This window comes from Quercus robur, chromosome 9 (assembly GCF_932294415.1).
Source record: "Quercus robur chromosome 9, dhQueRobu3.1, whole genome shotgun sequence".
Lineage (NCBI taxonomy): Eukaryota > Viridiplantae > Streptophyta > Magnoliopsida > Fagales > Fagaceae > Quercus > Quercus robur.
Window position 1 is genome coordinate 52228976 of NC_065542.1, and position 26057 is coordinate 52255032.

General features: G+C 35.9%; 1 protein-coding gene across 1 annotated transcript; it reads right to left on the reverse strand.

Annotated features, from left to right (window-relative positions):
• Positions 1-12532: 12532 nt before the first annotated feature.
• On the reverse strand, positions 12533-25668 carry LOC126699021 (serine carboxypeptidase-like 7). The gene is made up of 14 exons (XM_050396569.1): positions 25475-25668; positions 25190-25335; positions 16973-17049; positions 16739-16861; positions 16500-16602; positions 16301-16338; positions 16069-16170; positions 15364-15450; positions 15031-15198; positions 14811-14882; positions 14605-14729; positions 13037-13150; positions 12840-12894; positions 12533-12737 (listed from the first exon to the last, which is right to left on the reverse strand). Exons 1-14 carry the CDS (start codon positions 25594-25596, stop codon positions 12654-12656), a joined length of 1416 nt encoding a protein of 471 aa, XP_050252526.1. The 5' UTR covers positions 25597-25668; the 3' UTR covers positions 12533-12653.
• Positions 25669-26057: the final 389 nt, after the last annotated feature.

A 26057-nucleotide genomic window follows, 5' to 3' on the forward strand; every position in this document is an offset into this window, starting at 1 on the left:
GCCCCCTTTGCTTTGTCCAACCTGACTTTGATAATCTTAAGCAACGTCTAATTAGTCACTTTTGTCTGTCCGTTTGCCTGTGGATGTCTCGGAGATGAGAACTAGTTCTTGATTCCTAGACTTGAACAAAAATTCCTAAAGTCTTGGCTGTTGAATTATCGCCCATTATCTGAAATGATCGTTTGTGGAATCACGAACCTGCAAATTATGTTCTTCCACACGAAGCCCTGGATTCTTGCTTCGATGATGATTGCTAATGTCTCTACTTCAACCTATTTTGTAAAGTAATCAATGACGCCTATTAAGAATTTTACCTATCCTTTACCTTGAGGCAATGGGCCAACGATGTCGATTCCTTATTGTACGAAGGGCCAAGGGGAGGCTATCATCGTTAGTTTCTAGGCGAGAAGGCATTTGACATTGCTAAACCTCTGGCACTTATCACACTTCTTGACGAGCTCCCTTGCGTCTACCTACATAGTAGGCCAGAAGTAACCGGTTCTGACAACTTTACTTACTAGGGATTTGAGGCTTGCATGGTCATCACAAACCTCTTCATGGATCTCTTCCAGAATATACTTGGCTTCCTCTTCATCCACGCACTTCAAGTAAGGTATGGAAAAGCCTTTCTTATACAGTGTGTCATTTAGGATCGTGAATTTGGCTACTCTCTTCCTGACCTTCCTGGCTTCTTCGACGTCTTGTAAAAGGTGTCCGTCCTGGAGGAAGGATGATTGGTGTCATCCAGCTACCTGTGCCCTGGATTGCAAATGTGGAGATTTCTTCGATGCTAGGGCGTTTATGGACTTCCATCTCCAAGACTTTGCTTGTCGATCCTTCTTCTAATGGTGCTAGCTTCGCAACTTCATCTGCTACCGTGTTCTGGCTCCTGGGGATCTGCATAAATTCTACCCTATCAAACTATTGGGTTAGATGCTTCATCAGCCTGAGGTATTTCTGCATTCTTTTCTCCTTTCGCTCATACTCATCCTTTATTTGTCCTATTACTGGCTTAGAGTCACTCTGGACGAGCAGGTTTTTAGCTCCGAGGGCTTTCTCGACTCTCAGCCCCGTCAATATTCTTTCGTACTCGGCCTCATTGTTAGTGGCGGGGAATTTCAATTGGACTTCGTATTTAAGCATTTCTCTGTCTGGGGTGGTTATGACGACCCCTACTCCCCCGCTCTTTTGGGCTGACGAACCATTGGTCTATATCGTCCACCATTTTATCTCATTCGTGAGGCTATTTTCATCTGGAAGGCTGAATTCAGCAATGAAGTCTACCAGAGCTTGTGCCTTAATGGCAGTCCTGGGGTGATACTCGATGTCGAACTGGCTAAGCTCGATTGCCCATTAGACCATTCTCCCAGCTACCTCGGGCTTGTTCATGAACTTCTTGATGGGTTGATCCGTCATTACCAGGATGAGGTTTGCCTAAAAGTACGGTCGCAACTTACGCGAAGCTACTATTAATGTAAATACAATCTTTTCAATCCTGGGATACCTGGCTTCTACTCCTTGGAAGGCTTGACTAACGTAGTAAACTGGGAATTCTTTTTGTCATCTTCTCGAATCAAGGCTGCACTCACGGCTGTGGCTGATACTGCCAGATACAAATATAGATTTTCTCCTTCCTTAGACAGAGTTAGGAAGGGTGGATTGCTTAGGTAGCGCTTGAGTTCTTGGAATTTTGCCTCACATTTGTTAGTCTAGGAAAAAGCTTGCTTAAGTGTCTTGAAGAAAGGAAAGCATTTGTTCGTTGCTTTAGAGACGAACCTGTTGAGTACTGTAATCCTTCCTGTGAGCTTCTGGACTTCTTTGACGATCTTAGGCGATGCCATGTCAAGAATGGCTCGTACCTTCTCCAGGTTTGCTTCTATCCCCCTTTGGGACACCATGAATACTAGGAACTTCCCCAAGGCTACTCCAAAGATGCACTTGCTAGGGTTCAACTTCATCTAGTACTGTCTGAGTGTGGCAAATGTTTCCTTGAGGTCGTCTAGATGGGCAGGCTCCTCCTTGCTCTTGACAAGCATGTCATCCACGTACACTTCTATATTTCTCCTAATCTGCTTGCTGAACATTTTGTTCACTAACCTTTGGTAAGTTGCTCCTGCATTTTTCAGTCCGAAGGGCATTACCTTATAGCAATAGAGCCCCTAACTCGTGATGAAAGCGGTTTTCTCCTGGTCCTCTTTAGCCATTTTTATCTAGTTGTACCCTGACAAAGCATCCATGAATGTCAGTAACCTATGCCCGGCTATAGAATCCACCAGCTGGTCTATCCTTGGCAGAGAGAAGCTATCTTTTAGGCAAGTTTTGTTCAAGTCCGTGAAGTCAACACACATTCTCCATTTCTCATTTGCTTTCTTCACTAGGACGATGTTAGCGAGCTAGTCTGGATAGTAAACCTCTCGAATAAAGCTTGTTGATAACAACTTGTTAACTTTGTTCGTAACTGCTTGGTTCTGTTCTGGAGCGAAGACTCGTCGTTTTTGATGGACGGGCTTCATCTTTGAGTCCACACTTAGCCTATGTTGGATGACTTTTGAGGATATACTCGGCATGTCCTCATGACTCCATTCGAAGACGTCCAGGTTCTCTTTAAGGAACTGGACAAGTTTCGTCCTCATCTTGGGACTTAGTGTCGTCCCTATCCTGGTCGTCTTCGCTGCTTCTCCCTCAACCAACTCCATTGTCTCCAAGGCTTTCACTTTCTATTCTTCCTTTTCCTCGATCATCCACGTATGGTTTTCTTTGGTAGCTAGCACGACCTGGTAGCATTCTCTGGCTAGTACTTAATCTCCTTACACTTCGCCCACACCGTTCTCTGTTGGGAACTTTACCTTCAAGTAATAGGTAGACGTGACTGCTTTTCAGTAGTTGAGAGTGGGTCTTCTGATGATCACATTGTAAGATGAAGGGCAGTTTACCACCAAAAAGTCTAGCTGTCGAGTCAACTGCCTCAAGTGAGTCCCTACTGTCATCGTTAGCATCACTATGCCTTTGGGATACACCCTATCTCCACTGAAACTGACAAGTGGAGAGTCAAATGGGCACAGCCTTCTTGGATCTAACTTCAGCTACTGGAAAGCGGAGAGGTAGATGATGTTTGTCGAGCTACCATTATCCATGAGGATTCTCCTGGTATTGAATCCTTCTATCACGAGCATTATAACCAAAGGATCGTCATGTGGTTGCTTTACTCCCTTAGCATACTCTTCTGAGAAACACATGTCTCGGTCTATCCGTCTTTGTTTAAATGGTGGCGTCTTGTGGACACTGCTCACTTTTATCTGACACGCTTTCTTGAGGGATCTGAATGATCCACCCATGGATGATTCACCTGTGATCGTGTTTATCTCCCCAATCACAATTGGTGGGCGCTGGGACACGTGATCCTTGTCATTGGGTGAAAATTCGCACTAGTTCTTGTTGTTGCCTCTGAATTTACTAGATTTCCCGTTTTTCACTTATTTCTACAGTTTCCCTTGTCATATGAGCTCTTCTATTTATTCCTTTAGGTCCTTGCAATCCTCTGTGCAGTGGTCGTGATCCTTGTGGAACTAGCAGTACTTCTTTTTGTCATGAACATTGGGGGATGAATGTAATGGCCATGGCCATTTAATGTGGTGCTCATCCTTAATCTATGCCAAAATTTTGTCAACAGGCATAACTAAAAGAGTGAATTTTACCGTTTGAGGAGTTTTTTCGTCTTTCCTTTTACCACCGTCATTAGTTCAACGATTTGTATGCTTCCTTTTTTGCCCTCTACAATCGTCTTCCTTTCTTCCCTTGTCCTCCAGCTTTTCCACGTCCTTGATGGCTGCTAATGCATCCTCAGCGTTTATATACTTCTATGCCTTCAGGAGCATTTCTGCCATCATCTTAGGAGTATTCTTCGTGAGTGAAACCACGAACTCTCTAGACTTCAACCCCGCTTTAAAGGTTGTTAACTGCACCTTGTTGTCAGCTTCGTCTACCTCCAGGGTCTCCCGAGTAAAGCATTTTACGTACGACCTCAGGGTTTCTTTCTCCCCTTGTCTAATGGTGAGCAAGTGGTCTGCCAGCCTCTTAAGGCATTGTCCCCCGACGAGGTGGCGCAGAAAGGCACTACTCAACTACTCGAAGCTGTCGATAGACGATGTTGGTAACTTTGTGAATCACTTCCTTGCAACTCCTTTGAGAGTGGTGGGGAAGGAATGACACAGTATCTTGTTAGGAGGCCTAGTGAAGGCCTAGTGTCATCTTAAAGGTGTTGAGGTGGTCCTGGGGGTCCTTAAGTCCGTCAAATGGCTCAAGCTGAGGCAACCGAAATTTTGACAGCACTGGGCATTCTAAGACTACTGTAGTGAAGGGTAAGTCTGTTGCCCTTACCATATCCAGGCTTCAGTCTATTTTTCCCTTAATGGCATTCCTCAGCTTGTCCATCTCCTTCCTCATCTCTCGAAGGAGATCTAAGTTTTGTTCATCTGGATTAGTAGGTCCTCAACGGTCACTTCTTCTATGGCTATCTCCATCATTCTCTTGGTTGGCTCTGGACCGATTCTCCTCCTGTTGAAACCGTAGCCTCATTTCCTGATTCTGTCTGGTGAGCTCTTCGACGATGGCCGCAAGAGCCTGGATTTGCTGAGCTAAAGTTGTTGAATCCTGGTTAGACTCCATCTGAATGTAGAAGTTGATTGGAAACTACGCTTTCGAACCTAAGTACAAAAAAATGTCGTTCCCCATAGACGACACCAAACTGATGAAGTGCAAATTCGTCAGTCATTGTAAGTGCATTCAGATGGAGCCGAGTCTTCGTCTGTGTCACCTTGAAAATGGTAAGATAGCTTCCTTAATGTGGTAACCAGTGTAGTGGTTGCCACAACGTCTTTGATGCCAAAGTCAGTGTAAGAAAGCTTTTAAGAAATAACAGAGTATCAAAATAACTAGTAGTGCTTTTTAGGTGTGCCTATGTACCTCGTATTGGTGCTATGAGGGCTTTATATATGTTTCCACAGCCCCTAGTCGTTGTGGTTGTTAATGTGGCTTTAATTTCTCTCTTGGTAACGCCTCATGCTCAGTAATGAGGGCCTTAATGAGGCATCCAACGGTCTGTACAACTGGTTTTGTAACCGTTCGGGACATTATTGGCTGTATTAAATGGCTTCATTACTTTCATCAGTGATATGGACATGTAGTTAGCTCGTCTCAGAGGACGACCTCGTTGATCCTGATGAGATCGTTCAGGTAGGTTGAGTTCGTCAGTCCCATCAGCACCGTAAGATAGTGAATCGTACTGTATTGTACAATGTAGAGTACGGTTTTATGATAAGAAAACTGCAAAGAACCGCACCAAAACCATATATATATATATATATATATATTATATTAAATATATATAATAATTTAATATTATATGAGTTAAGTGACCAGCTTAGCGTTAGAAAATTCTAGTTTCACGTTAAAACGACTTCGTTTTGATTTGATACAAATAAAAAGTTCAAAAGTTTAATATATTTTTGTTTTTTGTTTTTTTTGTTTGTTTTTTTTTTTTTTTTTTGTATATACTATATATTAGTAGTACTTTTTTTTTTGTTTTTTTTTTTTTTTTTTGTATATACTATATATTAGTAGTACTTTTCGTTTATAGTTAATTTGTTATGATTTTTTTTTTTTTTTTTGTCTTGTATATATTTGTGTTACTTTTTTTTTTTTTTTTTAAACTTATTGTCATGATTGTTAATAGTAAATTAGAAATTGGCTATGACATCTTGAAAAATATACCATCCCAAAATTGACCAAATTGTACCTTCTATACTACACTGAACTACACTGCACTGCATATGTGACCACAAAATTGAGGTATGGTGCAGTTATGATTTTGGCCAAATCACATTGTAAAGTGCAATGTTTAAAATGGTCCAAAACTGCATCGAACTACACTACACCACAAAATTTCCTACTCACGTTCATGATAGATCCCACTAATTCAATTCATAATGTGATCCACCATAAATACGAGTAGATGGAGTACCATGTCACCATTTTTCGAGAGCACCTAATAATTTTTTGTGTTTGAATAAGTTATGCAAAAATCATATATATATATATATATATATATATCAATTGAAGTTTAATTTTGCACCATGTGTCAAGTCAATATCTTAATTTAATAGTGAAAGTGACACCACTTTTAATATAAATTATTTCTTTTTTAATATATAATAATTCTATAACAAATTGAATTTTAATTTATTTTAAGACAATTAGACAACTCCTTAAAAAAAAAAAAAAAAAAAAGGAATGATTCCTTTTTTTAAATATATGAATTTTACAACAAATATAACTGAGTAAGATAATTTAAGAATAGAATTTTTCTAAAACTAAAATCAACTATAAGCTTTGAAGAAACTTTGGAAAGATTTAATAAAAAGAAATCTAAAGAATTGACTGTTAATGATCTTCAACATGAAATTAATGTTGTTAAACAAGAGATAAATGAATTAAAACATGAATTTAAAAGCATTAAAAGTGATAATAATGATAATCTTAAACAAGAATTGTTGTTGTTAAAAATTGATAAAAATCTTAATAAATTTGATAATGAACAAGATGAGCACAAAGATGGAAATGAATCTAGTCAACAGGCTCTTCTTTCTGATAAAGGTATTGTTGATAATTCTCAACTTAATCTTATTAATAAAGTACTTCCTCCAAAATGGTTTACAAAAGTTAAAATTGTTGTTTACCATGATTATCATTTCATGGTAGATCCCACTAATTCAATTCATAATGTGATCCACCATAAATACGAGTAGATGGAGTACCATGTCACTATTTTTCGAGAGCACCTAATAATTTTTTGTGTTTGAATAAGTTATGCAAAAATCATATATATATATATATATATATATCAATTGAAGTTTAATTTTGCACCATGTGTCAAGTCAATATCTTAATTTAATAGTGAAAGTGACACCACTTTTAATATAAATTATTTCTTTTTTAATATATAATAATTCTATAACAAATTGAATTTTAATTTATTTTAAGACAATTAGACAACTCCTTAAAAAAAAAAAAAAGAATGATTCCTTTTTTTAAATATATGAATTTTACAACAAATATAACTGAGTAAGATAATTTAAGAATAGAATTTTTCTAAAACTAAAATCAACTATAAGCTTTGAAGAAACTTTGGAAAGATTTAATAAAAAGAAATCTAAAGAATTGACTGTTAATGATCTTCAACATGAAATTAATGTTGTTAAACAAGAGATAAATGAATTAAAACATGAATTTAAAAGCATTAAAAGTGATAATAATGATAATCTTAAACAAGAATTGTTGTTGTTAAAAATTGATAAAAATCTTAATAAATTTGATAATGAACAAGATGAGCACAAAGATGGAAATGAATCTAGTCAACAGGCTCTTCTTTCTGATAAAGGTATTGTTGATAATTCTCAACTTAATCTTATTAATAAAGTACTTCCTCCAAAATGGTTTACAAAAGTTAAAATTGTTGTTTCCCATGATTATCATTTCACTATTATTGCTATGATTGATTCTGGTGCGAATATGAACTATATCCAAGAAGGATTAATTCCTTCAAAATATTTTGAAAAATCAATTGAAAGATTGGTTTTTACTAATGGTAGTCAAATGAAGATTAAATATGAATTGAATAATGCTCATGTTTGTCATAGTAATGTCTGTTTCAAGATTCTTTCTGTCCTTGTTAAAAACATGACTGATAAAGTGATTCTTGGTCTGCCATTTATAAATGCTTTATATCCTTTTCTTGTTGAACATGATAGAATTACTACTAATCCTTTTGGATAGAAAGTAAAATTCAAATTTGCTTCAAAGTTTGAAATTGATGTTGATGCTTTAAATCTGATTCATGCTAAAACCAAACATCTTAACTTCCTTCAACAAGAAGTAAGATACAAGAAAATCACTGAACAACTTTCTGATAAATTATTGCAATAAAAAATTGATAATTTTCAGAAAATTCTGATTGATGATGTTTGCTCTGATGCTCCTAATGCTTTTTGGCATGAGAAAATACACATTGATAATCTGTCTAATGTTGAAGACTTCCCTATTAATGTGCTTATTCAAGACCTAATGATAGGTTCTTGCCAATGTTTCACAGATATTGCTATAGGTAATATTCATAGCACCAAAATGTTAACTACTACCGATTGTCCTAACATTATCAATGTTTCTTCGCAGGAATCGAAGCATGTTATGCGGATAAGTACCACTAATAAGTGGAATAATACTAATACTTATACTACTAGTAAGTGGATTATTATGACTTCCTCGACAGAGAAGAGGAACAAGGGAAAAGCACCAGCACAAGGCTATTCTCAAGACAAAAGGCTCCCAGAGGGACAACCTTTTGTAATGCATGAAAGCGCATCTTCTAGAGTAAAATCCAGTGGATCAACATCCCTTCAGGAATTTGTCCTGGTAGAGGTGACATATTCCAATGGTGATATGATAATTGCTTTGTAAAAAGTTTTGTCTAGAAGGTTACAATTCCACAATGGAACCTATTCAGAACTACCTGATTCTATTAAATTTATTCTTGATAACCTTCAAGTTGCTTTTACTAGAAACCACCGTAACCTTTTCCAGAAAACCCTCAGAGCCCTTGAAATCCACCTTGTTAACCTTACTGCTCAAAATGAGGCTCACATGAGCCACTATGCTAACCTTGTTTCAAAAAATAACCTTGTTTCAAAAAATGATCCTGCTTCAGAAAATAACCTTGTTTTAGAAAATGAGGCTCTTAGAAGCCACCTTGAAGCCTACATTAGTGAACTCTTTGGCAAAGAGGGAATCCATTCAATGGATAAAAAGACTATAATGGGCACTAATTATTCTAGATTGAGTCTTAAGACCCAATCTCTGTTAAGAAGTGCTATTACCAACTTGCCAACAGATACACAATCTTGTATTTTGGGAAGCAAGGCTATGTTTAGGTCTTTTGACCTATGGTTCAAATATTTCAAGAAACTTGTTACAGCCACTATTCTTGATCCTGATAATTTAGACGAAGATGACAATGTCTTTATTCAACTAGACTGGGAAGAATACTTTGGGAGTAGTCTCAGAGTATATGAAAAGAAACATCCATTTCCAGGCCTCTTAGTTAATTATGAGGAGGGAACAGATGATGATGACAAGGACCCCGATTGGCTATCCCAAATGTTTGAATATGGCTTTATTAGATTTATCAAGTTAACAAGCCATGATCAAATTAGTCAGTTCCCACAAATTATTCAAAGGGTTGTTTCGCAGATTAATAGTCCTTTTGTTTCCATAAGATGCTGGAGCACTTTGCCAAATTGGGAAAGAGATAATTGGATGAATGTTCAACCTTCCAAACATCTCGTACTCATTAATGGGTTCACCCATCAAGGTCAATGGTATGAAGGAAATTCCCACCTATCATTTAGGGACCCTTATGCTCTTGCAGAATGTTTGAGAAATTATTTCAATAATCAAATTCTTGATGTTATCCAAGACCTATGGAAAGACTACCATTTCATAGGAAACAACGATAGAATTCATGTTTTTGGTACTAAACCGTACATCTCTGCAATCCGCCATTTAGAAAGAATTGGCCATGATGATCCAAAAAAGTTCCTCAGACCAGGGAAAAATCCTATCTATGAGCACTTCTATATTGTGGATTTTGCAACCAGTATGCTATTTATCATGAACATGCATGTAATGATGATTCTCCATGGGATCCATATGATGGTTATCCTTCTGATGCCCCTGATACTGATTGAGTTCTCTTAGTGTAGATAGCTGAACTAGCCAATGCACTTGGTACAAACCTATTTAGATAAGTCCTATTGGTAATATGTCAGATGATTGATCAGAAGAATTGATTCCTCTATTTGTCTGGCCTGCACAATGGTCAAAAATGCTACAATGTTCACTCCTTGGTAAAAGTTCCTACTTTTGTTTTACACCACTGCTCCACTACTCCATGCGTAAATAATGATGTTCAAAGAGATTCTTTTAGCTTTCAGTCATTTCAAAGTCTATTGCTTCACTACTTCATGCGTAAATGATGATGTTTTGGTTCCTTTGGCTTTTTGTCTTTTCAAGTCTTCTTTGGTTTGGAGAATTAGACAAGGCCCACCCATTGCTGAAGATTTTAAGTCAAAAAGTGAAAAAAACACCATTCACAGATTACTGTTCATTGATTACTATTTACTATTCACTTTTACTATTCATGGTACTGTTCATTTCGAAATTTTGCCTATTTAAGGGGGGTTGTCCCTTAAGTTTAAAACAAAATTCTTTCTCCAGAACTTCTGTTTTTTAGAAGCCTTTCTCTAGAGAGAGTTCCTTGTTTCCACTTTAGGATTTCCTACTACTATCCCTACAACCTTGTAACTAGAACTAGTTCCAAGCCTTGTAACTATTAAGCTGTTGAACTGTTTCAATCTTGTAACCACTACTACTGCTGTAAGTGTTTTGTTCTATTTTCAATAACAAGTATTTTCAGTTTTCAGTTTATTATACTACTTTTGGCTACCGCCATCTTGGACGGTTTTATACCGCTTTGATATATATTGCTTGGCTGGTTCTACTGCCTTATTACTGTTTTTAAATTATTTTGATTATATCTGCAATACCACCTTCTTGGCTGGTTTTACTTTGCTTTCAATTTACTTTCAACATAATATTACTGTGCTTCTACCTTCAACTTGGTGTCCTTCCCCCATTATGGTATCAGAGCCTTAAATAGATTGTCAATCCTCTCACTCTATAATAGATACACAATAAAGAAAGGCTCTCCAGCGGCAGGTGCAGGTACCGTTCATGTGCTAGGCCCGTATGCTTTGGTAGGTACGCGGTGTCGCTGAAGTCAGTGCTCTCCTAGCCCAATGCCATGCTGTTAGAAGCGTGGCCCAACACCGTGGGGTTTAAGGCGTTTTCTAAGCATAAGCAACTTGGAGATGGGAGCCCCAAGCATAAGCATAAGAAACTCTCTCTAGAGAAAGGTTTCTAAAAGAAAGAAGTTCTGAAGAAAGAATTCTGTGTTAAACTTAAGGGACAACTCCCCTTAAATAGGCAAAAATTTGGAGTGAACAGTACCATGAACAGTGACTGTGAACAGTAATCAGTGAATAGTAATCTGTAAACAGTAATCCGTAAACAGGGCTTTTTCACTTTTTGACTTAAAATCTCCAACAATTGGGGCCTTGTCTGATTCTCCAAAGAAGGCTTGAAAAGACAAAATGCTAAAAGAATTTCCAAAACACCATCATGTAGAAGACTTTGAAATGACTTTATTTATGTATGGAGCAATAGTAGTCTATATATATATATATATATATATATACATATATATATTCAAAGTAAAAAATTTCATAAAGGAAATTCATAACAAAATTAAATGAAAAGACAAAAACAATTTTGATGGAAAAAGAGGGCAAATTTATTCCTATAAAGGGACCTTTGAGTTTATTGTGGGGCCCATATTGTTCTTTGGAATGGGCAAGATTGTCACCAAACTCACCATCAAAACTCATGCCAAGCTTCTTTGTTTTATTTTATTTTATTTTTTGGTTGCTGCGTAAGTTTATGCCATAGTTTTGGAAAATGTACCATATGTATGTACACCTTTTCCCACATCTAGCATAAACACCGATTTCAAGCAGTGATAATTTGAAAATGTACTATAAGTATGCAAGAACCAAGTTTGGCCTGAATTTTCAATATCCCTTTACAAACTACGAATAGTCTGTTGGTACAAAACAAGCATGGACACACATTGTCTCATGAAAGATCAACCAAAATCCACTTGAGTATTGCATTAAACCTTTTGAACTCATGGATGACAAGAAATCTTAAATTACAAACCCCCATTCCTTCATGGAAAGATCCATGAATCCATTTTATAATCAAATACAACGTAATTAAATCATCATATGTGTATATATACCTGCTCATGTCAAGAGGCTGAATAGTTGTAATTGACATCTAATAATTTGAAGAACATCCACGAGAAATCTTGTCCACTTTAAATTCATTTTTTTAATGCTAATTTAGGTATGCATTTCACGAGTTCCAAGCAATCGTTTAAAATATGTATTATGATTTCCAATGTTGGGCTAAATTAAAAAAAAAAAAAAAAAAAAAACAATATTATAAGAGAAAACATAGCAAGTTAGGTCAAATCAAATTATCCTTGAAACTGAAAGTTAAATGTAAGATTGAGGTTAGACTTAAAATTAAGGCCCCAACAACCAAGCTATGTTGAACTGGACTTGCATATCATTCTTTCTTTGTTACATTTACAAAGTGTTACTGGATCAAATCTGACCCATCTCATGCATATTGTTTGAGTTTAGGGAATAAATCTATCAAGAGCACGTTGTATACCATACCAAGTAGATTTACATACATCATATTTAAAGACCCAATGGAAGGAAACATTTGTACCAAAGTTTTAGGAACTTAGTTAAATTTATTCATGAACATGAATCAAAGGATGGAAAGAAAAAGGTGAAGAAGTTGAATCTGTTGAATTTTATTATTTGATATTGAATAGACAACTAAAATGACTTGAAATGCTAGATGCACAATAAGCCTACTAAGTTGAATGGATTGGTAAAATCCACTATTCACTATAGGGGATAGTAAGATAGCCACCTATCAATCATGGCAAGACATTCATTGGGCTTGTACTCTGGAGCTGTGTGCCCCGCTCCCTACAAAGAAGCAAATGCTTGTGGTCAATTTTTCGCTATTACTTGGAACATATTTTTTTTATGATAATAACAAAAAAAGAATCACTAAATACTCATTCTTGCCTTTACTGTTGCAAATGTCAAACAGTACTTTTTAGATGTATACTGCATTGTGAATCTGCACAATATTAAAAGTAATCCATGAAACAATTATAAGCTTTACATTGGAATACAACTTGTATTTAAACTTTAAAAGTTTAGGGGGATGGTGGAGGAGGCAAGAGAGTTGCTGAAACATGAAAGTTGAGGTGGAAACTTACCCTGCGATTTGCCCATCAACAAACCATGGCCTCCAATCATGGGCAATAGTAAGGTTTAGCAATACTATCCATGCATGTGTAGCTATGTATGGAATAACCATGTCATGATCACCACTGTGTTATTCGGAACAAAACAAGAAAACTATTAGGTTATAAATTGACCACAGTTAATTAATTCAATTATCCAAGTTGATTAATTATCCAAATTACATGTAATATTGTGTAGGCACGAACAAATCACCAATCTAAACTAGAGTGCAATGGAAATTTAATTGACACAATGTGTTGACTAATGGGGAAAACCTTCTCAAGGAAAAAACCTCACTGGGTGAATTTCAAGCCACTACTCTCAAGAATCCATTAATCAAGAGAAAGCGATTACAAGTATAAGAAATCTTATTACCATCTAGCTTATTCCTAAATACCAATCTATAGTTGAATCCTTACGCTAATCTCCAATAGTGTGATAAACATATAATTATAACCATAAATTAAGCAATAATAACAATAGCTAATACATTTATAAGTTAAACAGGTCAAAAGGATCAAACGGGTTTGAATGTTAAAACACAACTTGTTTATTAAAGGGTTAGTCATGTCAACCCGAATATAACTTGAACCCGTTTAGCCTTAATCTATGACTTGTTTATAAACAGATTAGTCGTGTTGGTTTAACAAGTTGTGTCAAATTTTGCCACCCATAAGGTCAGGTTTGATGCATTGGACTCACTAGGATGTGGATACTTGCACTGGACACAAGTTGTCCTAGTGCTTAAATATTTGTAAGGACGGCTTATCTAATAGTTGATGTATTTCTACTGGTATTAAAATACTCCTATAGCCGTCAAATAACTAATTACTAAGAGTCAGAATATTGAGAACATACTTACAGTTTGATGTTCTCTGAAAGAAACTATCTTTCTCTAGGGACACCATCTACTGTTCCCTAGAATTTGGAGGCAGAATATATGGGGAGAGTGTAGTAGGCTCTCTAGTGACTTAAAGGTGTTCCAAAAGGTGATGGGATCGTGAGGATGAGTTGTGAAGCAAGCAAAGAGAAAGATTTGGAAAGTAGGTGTTCCGTTCTACCAAGTTATGTGTCTATAAGACCCATAGAATTTATTCAATGATAATTACTGCAAATTTGTTATGTTCTACAGTGCTAAAAGTTTGGTTAATAGGTGATCGTGAGTAATATCTTGTAAATCTTGGATTTTATAAATTCATTCATTTATATGGTCTAAAATGGATGTAAATTGAAGTCCATTAGCAGATGAAATACTGAACACGTGGATAGAAAGATCAAATCTGAAAACTATCTCTTCCTCGGTTCCTCCCCTCATTTGCTCAGTTTTGCTTCTGTGTGTGTGTGTTTTTCGGCAGAACATGAACTTCTATTTTTTGCTCTTTTTAAGTCGATTGAAGTGATTAGTTTGACAACAACAGCCACCCGAGAGAGGGTTTAAGTGACATGGAATTTTCCTGTCTTTGCATTAGTTAATTACCTGGATTTGTGACAAATAGTCAATTCTAGGGACTGAAGGAGGTAAAAAAATTTGCCATATTACCTGTAAATTAGAACCTCGTAGCCTTTCTTGATAAGGTTCCGATGATAATTTAGACTACTTGAGACATCATAGTCATATGTGTTTGCTAAGGTCAGATTGCATCTCACCCACTCATTTATGCTTCCCTGATTGTCATTTTGAAATAACTTAATAAAACTACTTTTGACTTCGACATTTTATTTTTTACATTTTAAGGATCAACATACCTCCCGAATGTGAAGAGCCTTTTGAACAGTTTTATCATTTGCCCAAATGTACGAGTACAGATAGTTATATTCCTACAAAAGGACAAATCTTGTTAGTATATAGTCAGTTAAATTTTAATAGAGTGCAGCATATAACCTAGTCAAACAGATATATGTGCATAAGGCCTCAGACCAGCTTTGATCATGACATTGTATGTGTGAGAAAAGGAAAATTGTTTACCCGACACCATGCTCTAGGTTCAGGAAGATGAGTAATTGATCGGAGGAGGTCTACAGAATCTTCTACTAGAGTATCTGGATCCCACTTTGATACCCTTGTTCTAGGTTTTGGGGATAAAAGCTGACATGTAGGCTCCAATATTTGTGCAGTAAATATTTTCTCGGTACACTGCCAAATGCAAGAGGTATATCAATGTACATGCGACATGATACATGAATGTCCAAACATACATTTCTTAGTGCTTCACATACTCTCCTCTTGTCAGGATGGAAGGAAAAATAAAAATAAAAACAGACATTTCTTATAAGAACCACAAGTAGTTTTTTCACTCACCTCAGTGAAGATATCTAGATCATCCACACATGCTGCATTGTTAGGATCTACATTCATATATTCGCCCTTGCAGTTGTTTTTAGTTGACTAGGGAAAAAAAAAAAGCATCACATCTTTTAGTAGGATATTTTTGAAAGAGAGAATTCAACTTGTATGAAAGTAACATATTTTCCAGGAGCATCCTCAAAAAGGTACTCGTGGACACTGATGTACTATATTTAAATCATTTGCCACATTTACGCAAAATGCATAAGAGTACCCTTGGCCTGTAATATAAGCCAAAAATCTCTAACCTTGGTCTCAAAGCAATTAACGAGGGCATTGTTTATCAACTTTTACTTGTCTAAGCTGGTTCAAAAATAAAAGATTAATTAAAAGGTCAAATTGTATGAGGAACAGGAAAGTCTTCCTTGCAAAATTGCATACAAGTCTATTCAAATGACAATCCATTTGGGTCAATCATTTAAACATGAGTTTCAAGGACATCTTATGATTGTAATCTGTGAAGATATAATTATATAATGTGATGCCTGTTATGATTAAATTCTTTAAAAAAAAAAGTCACTACCCACTAGCATAAGCACTCTCCCTACTGCATTTTACAAGCTACTCAGCCTTTTCTTTGATGCTTAGCCAATAGCCTAATACCATAAGAAGAACTCTCAAGATTCAATAAAAAAACACAAGAGCAGAAGGGAAAATCACCTCATATAGTTCGTCTGATATAAGCGTCTTTAAGTGAGCAAATGGAATTCTTGCATTCAAGTCATCATGCGTATTTGTCAACGGGTTTCCAATCACATATCCCTGGCCCCAATTTAAAGCAAGATTTGATTTCTATATGAAGTAAAGGCCCCAAAAATAGAAGGCCTTGATGAACAAGACGGAAACTAAAGTAACTGAAGTTATTTAAATTCTAATGTGCTTGAACTTGTACCTTGAGATTCATTCGCGGCTCCTGACCAACTTCATTACCTGCAACAAAATGACATAGCCAATTACCATCCTAAAATGTTTTCTTGTGCTCCATTAATCATCAAAATGATTTATTTGCCCCCTCAGTAATTTTTTGTTGCAAAATTAAGTATGAATTAAGAATGAAAAAAATTTTAGGTGGTTGTCATTATTCAAGTTACCATCTGATATTTTTTGTACAAGGATTGGGATAGTTATGCCCGAGTAAGAATCTCCCATGACGTACAATGAATTTGTGAGGAACTTGGGGTGAACCTTAAGCCACTGCATCACAACTCAAAATTTAAAATGAATTGGCCACTTGAGAAAAAAATTTCTGGCTGTAAGCCTTTTATATTTGTATCAAACTATAGTTCATATGTACCAAATTAAGTCATGTTATTATATAGTTTTTGATCACCTTCTGTAGAAATTCATAGAGTTCTGCTACGCCCAATGTATCACTGATATTGTATCCTTCCGAACTTTTTGCATAAGAGAATCCAGTGCCAACCGGTGCATCCACAAATATTATATTAGCAACCTGAAAAATGAAGGCCATTTCTTTCAGTTTACATAAACACCTAATTAATCTTCAAATTGACAACTGATTTTCATGAAAACCTAATTATTGGAAGCTGCTAAAGTTTCGTACCTTTGTCCAGGAGTATGGGTTCAACTTCAATTTTGGTGAGTTGCTTTTGGACTTAGCATAGTCAAATGATAATGGACCTAAAATAAATAAACAAAATCCTACAATTAATTTTTTTTTTTAAATTTTTTTTGCTAAAAGTCTTGTAACTCAACTAACATCTCTTAGTGTTTTTGATAAAGACATCTAAGTTTCAAATGCCCCATCTCCCATTGTCACTATCAAATTATTAAAAATTAAGGCAAAAGAAATGGCGAAAGAAAAGAAAATTAATGTGAAGTGAGAGCATGTTTTGAGTATGAAATGGTTTGTGTTCTATTTTTAAATTTATGCAAGTTTATGCAGCTGGTCCGACGTTGGATTATTATTTTTTTAATTGGCAAATGAGAAAAGAAATAAATTAATATGAAGTGAGAGTAAAGTTACTTATAGTTGTTAATAAACACAGATTTACCCAATATATATCTGATGTGAAATTCAATAAAAACTCCACAATACACACCCAACCGATATCCAATCAATCTTGAACATCACAATTACACTACAAAGAATTAGATCAATCTTTGAGACTGTGGCAACTTCTTGCACAAGTGCTTATGATCTTCATCTGGTTTAGATATGAAAACAGACTTGTACCCAACGTGCAAATAGAATATCCAATGAATACGTCGTTGAAGGAAGTTCATGCTAAGTTCTATTTTTTGAAAGAGTGGTGTTACATACCATGATTTTTAAAACTCAAAACAATTAAAGAACTGGGAAAGAGACTTGTATTTTGTCGGTTTTCCCAGTTTTGATCAGACCAGTTCCAGGTTGAACCAGTTGAATTAAGGGGTTTGGTTTTTAAAACAATGCTACATACACCAAAATTCACACTTATCACAACCTCTCACATGCACAATTACATTGGCCATCATAAAATATTGAGTGGAGGAAATCCAAAAGAAAAAATCTAGTACCATAAACTATTACACAACTTCTTTGTTAATCACTCACAATCTGCCACATCAGAGTTGTGGCAAAAAATATGAAACAATTTGTGGGAGTAGAACCACTCAATCCAGAAATGTAAAAAAGTTAGTGTCTTTTAGTATACTAAACTTTGCATCAATGTTCATTAGAAAATTTATTGAAATTTTCACCGCATATTTACATAACACTAGTAAGTTGCCCATGCGATGCAAGGATAATTTTGTGATATTGTATATAAAATGGTTTTAGATAATGTTGTACATATGTTTTAAAGAAAAAGTAAACTAAATTAGAGTAAAGAAACATATACATTTTGAGATATTAACTTCACTGCATATTTGTAGCCTTCTTAAGATATGATTTTTTTTTTTTAAATCATGAAACCAAAAATAAATGCAACAGAGTAACGGAACCATGAAAGTCAACTAATTTGTATTGTGTTCACATATGTCATACCATGAAATGAAAGTATGTCCAATTCTCTGACCATCTTCCACTCATTGATAGTGCGACAATAAGACATGGTGTGGGTAAGTGTGTATGCATGTGTCTTATAAATGATTTAAAATTAAACCATGGTGGAATATGGCTTTACATTGCGCAACGAATATTCTCTCTACTTATATACCCAAAACAAAAACCATCCAACCAAATTATCTAAACCTAAATCATATTTAAGCCTCTAATTTAAAAAGAAAAAAGAAAAAAAAATTATCAGTTGGGGTTTCGGCGTCTTGATAGTGGTGACCCCTCAAATTCCTCTTTCTCTCTCTTACAAATATTTTGTTAATCTCAAGTCTTTTGTTTTGGTAATATATAGTGAAATAATGCGTTTTATTGAACAATCCACAACATTTTTGTGTCTCTCGATCTCTCTTAAAGGCCTTATCTAGTTAGTTATTACTATTAGTCCTTACTTATTTTATTTATTTATTTATTTTGTTTTTTTAAAAAAACTAAATCAGTGGGTATGCTAAAAGACATAAAGAATAGAGAAATGTGTCATGTAAGCTTAGGCAATTAATGAGATATTAGTGAAATAACAATAAAAATAAGTTAATGTGAACTTTCGGGTAACAGTAAAAAAAAAAAAAAAACAAAAAACAAAAAAAAAAAAAAACTTAATGAAAGAGGTAAAAAATGGCTAAATACAAAATTAGGCTATTTGGCAAGATCTCATGTACTCCTGCATGAGGTCTCTGCTTTTATATATATATATATATATATATATATATATATATATATATATATATCGATATTGATTTGAGAAATACTTGGTTGTGCCTTCCACAACACAAAAACATAGTTACACAACGGATGGTGTGAAAAAGTCCAACAGTTGAGAGTTCCACTTAAAAAAAATATATATATATATATATATATATATATATATACATTACTGATGAAAATGAAATAGATGATTGCTGAGACCGGTAGAGAAAGGTCAACACAAAAAGTGCGTTTGGCTGTTGCTTAAGACTTTTTTACTTTTTATTTTTTGTCTTGGATTTTTTTAATTTTATTTTATATATTTATTTACAAATAATCTAACTTTTACCTTGCATATATTTGGGTCGGACATATCAAATATTAGAAGGATTTAAAAATAAGGGGCTTTGTTTAGTTGTATTTTCTTATATAAATCTCTTTTCTTCAGCTATGGGGATCTCATTCCCTACCAGGTATAATCTATGTAATGGTAGAAATTATTAAAAATAAATTATGCCAATAGCTATATAAGTATATTAAAAAAAAAATTAGATGGAATTTTTTTCAATTTTCTTGTGGTAATTCCTATGATGAAATTGGGGCTTATAGTCAGGGATGAACCCAGAGGGCCGAAGGGGGCCATGCCCACTGGGCCAAAGAAAGAAAAAAAATTGGGCCCCTTGCCCAAAGAAAAAAAAAAAAAGCAAAATTTTTTTTTGTTTGGTTATATTTTTTTCTTCCTAGAGTTGCACCTTCCTCTTCTAAAAAATTAGATCCACTTTTAATTAGTCTAACTCAACTAGCAATCACTCAACTAAAAAAACTTAACAAAACTTAAAAAAATTCCTAGTCCATCCGGTATTAGAGTTCTAGATGGATACCTTCTACTTTTAAATTTAGAATCTTAGATGGATACCTTCCACTTTTAAACATTTTTTGACAGACAAAGGTCCAAGGAGCTCAATAAGCATGACTGGTTGCGCAAGAGAGGTTTTAACACTCCTCAAAAGAAATCAATGTAATTCTTTCTTTGATCTCTTGTAAGCCCAACTTAGCTATAACATTTCTGTGAGCAATTCAAATGTTTTTTTGCCATCAATCTCAGTGATATGGGAGGAAGAAATAAGGATTATTGGAGAGAACATTTCACTTTGATCCCTAGAGGCTTATTTATATTTAATAAATACTATACAGAGAAACTGGTCAAAGGTTGGTGAAGGAAAATTCTTTATTTACACTCTATAAAAACAGGGGAAAAAAAAAAAAAAAAAAAAAAAAGGAAGAAGAAGAAGAAGAAGCCGAAGAAAAAGCAAGTCATTCTGTGAAGTTGAAAACAAACAAGTACTAAGGTGAGAATCAACTAATTCTTCATAATCATATGGTAATACTATTGGAGGTGTGTGCATTTCTTTTTCCTTTTTTTTTCGTGTTAAATATAGTATGATTTGCTTCATTTTTTCTTAAAAGTTATCATTATTTTTTTAGTAGAATTATTCTACTAGCGGGTCTTTGTCAAGATTCTACAAAGAAAGATAGAAAGGATCATGACAGAAGCAAGGATCAAGTGAAGAAGAAGACTCCCAAGTCTGCTGCTTAAACTACAGCAGAATACACTCTGCTGCTTATTCTGCTGCTTAAACGACAACTTCATAGGCTGTGTTAGTTTTTCATTTTATACTGCATGTAGTTTTTGTATCACTGGTGTTTGGTTTTAGTAAGCACGTGAATAGCACGTGTGTGGAAGTTAGTTTTTATTAATCCGGTTTTAAGGGAAATCTGTTAGATTAGTTAGTTGATCTGTTTCCCCTGTTTTTCCTTTACCAGGTGTATATATATATATAGTTAGCCTCTGTAACAGATCAGATAGATGAATATACAGAAATTTCTCCAAGCTCGAAATCCTTTTTCTCTGTTTTCCTAATATGGTATCAGAGCAATTTTTAGCTTCCGCTTAAATTTCTCAATTCCTTTTCTCCCCAAAAGTTAGGGTTCCTTTTCTTCTTTAGAATCTTGAAGCTTCATCAATGGCTTCTTCTGATCAAGCTTCTGCGATCTTCACTATTGACGAATCGCACCCATTTTTTCTTCATCATGCTGAAAATCCTGGTGCGATATTAGTCTCACAACCACTGATTGGAGGTGAGAACTACCCTACATGGGCGCGATCAATGGAGAGAGCTCTAAGGATCAAGAATAAGTTTTGGTTGATTGATGGATCAGCTTCTCTGACTTCAGCCATGGAGAAAGTTCCTCTATTGGTTCAAAGCTGGTCACGATGCAATGAAATTGTGGTTTCTTGGATTGTTAATTGTGTTTCTCCCAGGATAGCCACAAGTATGGTGTACCGTAAGACTGCTAAGGAAGTCTGGAAAAAGCTTCAAAACATGTTTTCTCAGGGTAATGGACCTAGGGTTTATCAATTACAGAAGGATCTTGCAAGTTTTTCTCAAGGTGAGCTATCTGTGACTGAATACTTCACCAATCTTTCAATTCTATGGGATGAATTGCAGAACTATGAACCTTTTCCTACATGTTCTTGTGAGAAGTGTGTGTGTCATATAAATGAGAAGATCTCAAATATTCATCACAGAGAGGTTGTTATGCAATTTTTGATGGGTCTCAATGACTCTTTCTCTCACGTTCGTGGACAAATTTTGTTGATGGATCCTATTCCATCTGTTGAGAAAGTCTTCTCCTTGCTGATTCAAGATGAGAAGCAAAGATCAGTTGGGCATGGCAGCAACAATGGTCCTTTTGTGGAATCCACAGCACTTGCAGCTAAGACCATGAATCTTGATTCCAAGACCTTCAAGAAAACTAAGGAAAAGCCTACTTGCAGCCACTGTGGATTGCGTGGTCACACCCTAGAGAAATGCTATAAACTCCATGGCTACCCTCCTGGCTACAAGACCAAGCCAAGGGCTAATCAGGTTTCATATTTTGATGATGCTCAAGAATCTGTTCCTGTTACCACTCATCAAGCATTTCCTTTTACAATGGAGCAATGCCAGAAATTGCTTGCTATGATTGGAGGGAATGATGCTCAGGCCAACACTATTGCCATGGCAAATAATGTTGCTTTCAATCAGGCTTCATGCTCTCAGTCCACACCCCTAGCAGGTAATCTCAAGCACTCCATATTTTCTGCAAAACTTGTTAACAGAACTGCCTTTGGTGTTGATACTTGGGTCATGGATACAGGAGCAAGTGATCATATTGTCTGTTCTGTCTCTCTTTTTCAGTCTTATACTATTGTTTCACATTGTGTTGTTGAATTGCCAAATGGTGAATCAGCACATGTTACTCACATTGGCATTGTTAAACTTTCTAATTCTCTTATTCTTGAACATGTTCTTTGTGTTCCTTCCTTCTCATTCAATCTCTTGTCTGTCAGTCAACTTACTCAAAAATTGCCTCTGTGTCTTTTTTTTTTTTTTTTTTTTTTTTTTTTTTTTTTTTGGAGAAATTTCTGTATATTCATCTATCTGATCTGTTACAGAGGCTAACTATATATATATATACACCTGGTAAAGGAAAAACAGGGGAAACGGATCAACTAACTAATCTAACAGATTTCCCTTAAAACCGGATTAATAAAAACTAACTTCCACACACGTGCTATTCACGTGCTTACTAAAACCAAACACCAGTGATACAAAAACTACATGCAGTATAAAATGAAAAACTAACACAGCCTATGAAGTTGTCGTTTAAGCAGCAGAATAAGCAGCAGAGTGTATTCTGCTGTAGTTTAAGCAGCAGACTTGGGAGTCTTCTTCTTCACTTGATCCTTGCTTCTGTCATGATCCTTTCTATCTTTCTTTGTAGAATCTTGACACCCCCCCTCAAGTGGAAGAGGGGCAAAAATGTTGACCATATTCAACTTGGACACAAGAAAAGAAAATTGATGAGCATTTAAAGCCTTTGTCAACAAATCTGCAATTTGGGAATTAGTTTTAACATGTAACATTCTGATATACCCTTCCAAAACCTTATCCCTCACTAGATGACAATCTATTTCAATATGCTTCGTCCTTTCATGGAAAACCGGGTTTGCAGCTATGTGAAGGGCTGCTTGACTGTCACAAAACAGAAGGGCTGCTTGAGGATGGTTGACTTGAAGATCACTAAGCAAATACAGAAGCCAAACTACCTCACAAACAGCTACTGCCATGGCTCGTTAATAGGCTGCCTGTTCCTTTGTTACAAAATAAGTCCCCTTTTGAACTTCTTTTCCATAAACCACCTTCATTTGATCACCTTAGAGTTTTTGGATGTTTGTGTTTTATCTCTACTCCTCCTGTTCATAGGTTGAAATTTGACTCTAGAGCCCTTCCTTGTGTCTTCCTTGGTTACCCCTTCAATGTGAAAGGTTACAAAGTCCTTAATCTACATACTAGGAAAATCACTATCTCTAGAGATGTTATATTTCATGAATCCATTTTTCCTTTCTCTCCTTCTTATAAGTCTTTGTTATCTGAGTCACTTCCTTTGTCAATTCCTTTACATACTACTTCTTGTCATCCTGTTTTTGATGATTCTTCTAGTCCTAGTTCTGTTTCTGCAGACACACCTTTGAATCCAAGGACTCCCTCATCTAGTCCTTCCTCTATTTTGGTTGGTTCTTTACCAATTCCCTTGCCTGCTGATCCTGATCAGTCCACTTCCATGTCAGTTGATCATCCTGCTATGTTCACTAATCAGCAACCTTCCACCATGTCTAATGATCAACCTCTTGTGCTGCCTGATCAGCCCACTTCCTTATCTAATTCTGATCAGCCTGTTACCCTTAGAAAATCTACTAGGGTCAGTCATAAACCAGCCTACCTAGATGCTTACAAATGTCATCAAGTATCTTCTCAATGTCATACTCCCTCTAGTACTGCCCATCCTTTGTCTTCCTACTTGTCTTCCCACAAGTTGTCCTCTAAACATTTACACTTCTGCAATATGATCTCCTCCATTGAGGAACCTAAGTTTTATCACCAGGCAGTCACTGATCCCAAGTGGAGAGAAGCTATGGCTGCTGAAATTTCTGCCCTTGAAGCTAACCATACTTGGGTTCTCACTCCCTTGCCTTCTCATAAGAAAACTATTGGGTGTAAATGGGTATATAAGGTGAAATATAAGTCTGATGGGAGTGTGGAGAGATATAAGGCTAGGCTGGTTGCCAAAGGCTTCACTCAAAAGGAAGGCCTTGATTATTTGGAGACTTTTTCTCCTGTTGCTAAGTTGGTTACTGTCAAAAGTCTCCTTGCCATAGCTGCTGTGCAAGGCTGGTTTTTATGTCAACTTGATGTAAATAATGCCTTCCTTCATGGTGATTTGAAGGAAGAGGTATATATGGACCTTCCACCAGGCTTCCACAGCAAGGGGGGGCTTGTATGCAAACTTGTCAAATCCTTGTATGGTCTGAAACAAGCTTCCAGACAGTGGTTTGCTAAGTTTTCCACTGCTTTACTCTTGCTGGGTTTTACTCAATCTAGAGCAGACTACTCCTTGTTCACTAAGAAGACTTCTACCTCATTCATTGCTCTTTTAGTATATGTTGATGATATTTTACTTGCTAGTGACAACAAGCAGGCAGTGGATGAATTAAAGGTTCTTCTTGATCAACAGTTTAAATTGAAGGACTTGGGTGACTTGAAGTTCTTTTTGGGTCTTGAAGTGGCAAGGGCTGCAAGTGGTATTAGCTTGTGTCAAAGGAAATACATCCTAGACCTATTAAAAGAAGCTGGCATGATGGGGTGTAAACCAGCCAAGATTCCAATGGATCCTAATGCCAAGCTTAGTAAGTATGAAGGTAAAGCTTTGCAAGATCCTAGTTCCTATAGGAGGCTTATAGGAAGGCTTCTATATTTAACCATAACCAGACCAGATATAACCTTTGCTGTGAATCGTTTGAGTCAATTCATGGCATATCCTAGAGAACCACACTTACATGCAGCCAATAAAGTCTTGCAATACCTCAAGGCAACACCAGGTCAAGGCCTATTCTTTTCAAGTAAATCAGACCTACACTTGAAAGCACATACATACCCATTTCATATACAAGGCCAGAAAATCCGGAACAACCAGCACCTCCAGTGAGCCAAAGCACAAGAGGGTCATCTTCTGGACTTCTCTCAGATTCAATGAAGTAGTAGAATAGCTGCACCTCATCAGATTTGCCTACACCCACATACCTAAAATACCAAAAAAAAAAAAAAAAAAAAAAAAAAAAAAAAAACAAGTTGGTGTTTCTTATTTAATAATAAGATTGAATGAAACTGTGATCACACAATTAGTCAGAACTCAGAAGTAAGAAAACTAATTGGCTCACACCCAGTTTCAAGTTTGAAAGGAAGATAGCCGGAAAAGCCCGGGAGGCTATTGATGATCGACTGTGGTGCAACCAAGTTGGCAACAGCCAAGAAACAAACTATGCACAACCACATTGTGCTCATGCTGCTACTGGAAATGGTTAACTGGGTTTATTTTAATGTACATGTTTGCTTGCTAATATTGTGGTTGATAACTTGATATAGTAGATATGGTACCAAATTAATTTAGTACCAATGAGTCAGAGGGCCTGCGACTTCTATCCAACTTGTTGGGCTTATTTTTTGTTAGTTGTACTTTTTTTTTTTTTGAGGAACAGTTGTTAGTTGTACTTCAAAGTCAATTTTGAGATATCTCCTCCACCCATCATTTGTTCTCCCGATGTGTTAGTTGTACTTTTTAGTCTACTGTCAGTTTTTAACTTGGGCGGCTGTGTTTAAATTGTACAACGTTAGACTTCAAGTCATGTTTTGTTTGCAATATATTTTAGGAACATCCTTTAGTACGAGGTTACATATTGGACGAGGGAAAAAACAAAAAACAAAAAGAATCAGGTTGGCATGAATAGTAGTTGTTACTTGTTAGG

Excerpts from the sequence above, each read along its gene's own strand:
- LOC126699021 (XM_050396569.1), bottom strand. The coding sequence starts at position 25,596 with ATGAGCACAATGTGGTTGTGCATAGTTTGTTTCTTGGCTGTTGCCAAC. Across the intron at positions 16,171-16,300 it reads AGCCGCGAATGAATCTCAAG|GGATATGTGATTGGAAACCC; the intron begins GTACAAGTTCAA and ends AATTGGGGCCAG. Across the intron at positions 12,738-12,839 it reads TGACATTTGCAACAGTAAAG|GGAGCGGGGCACACAGCTCC; the intron begins GCAAGAATGAGT and ends GCTTCTTTGTAG.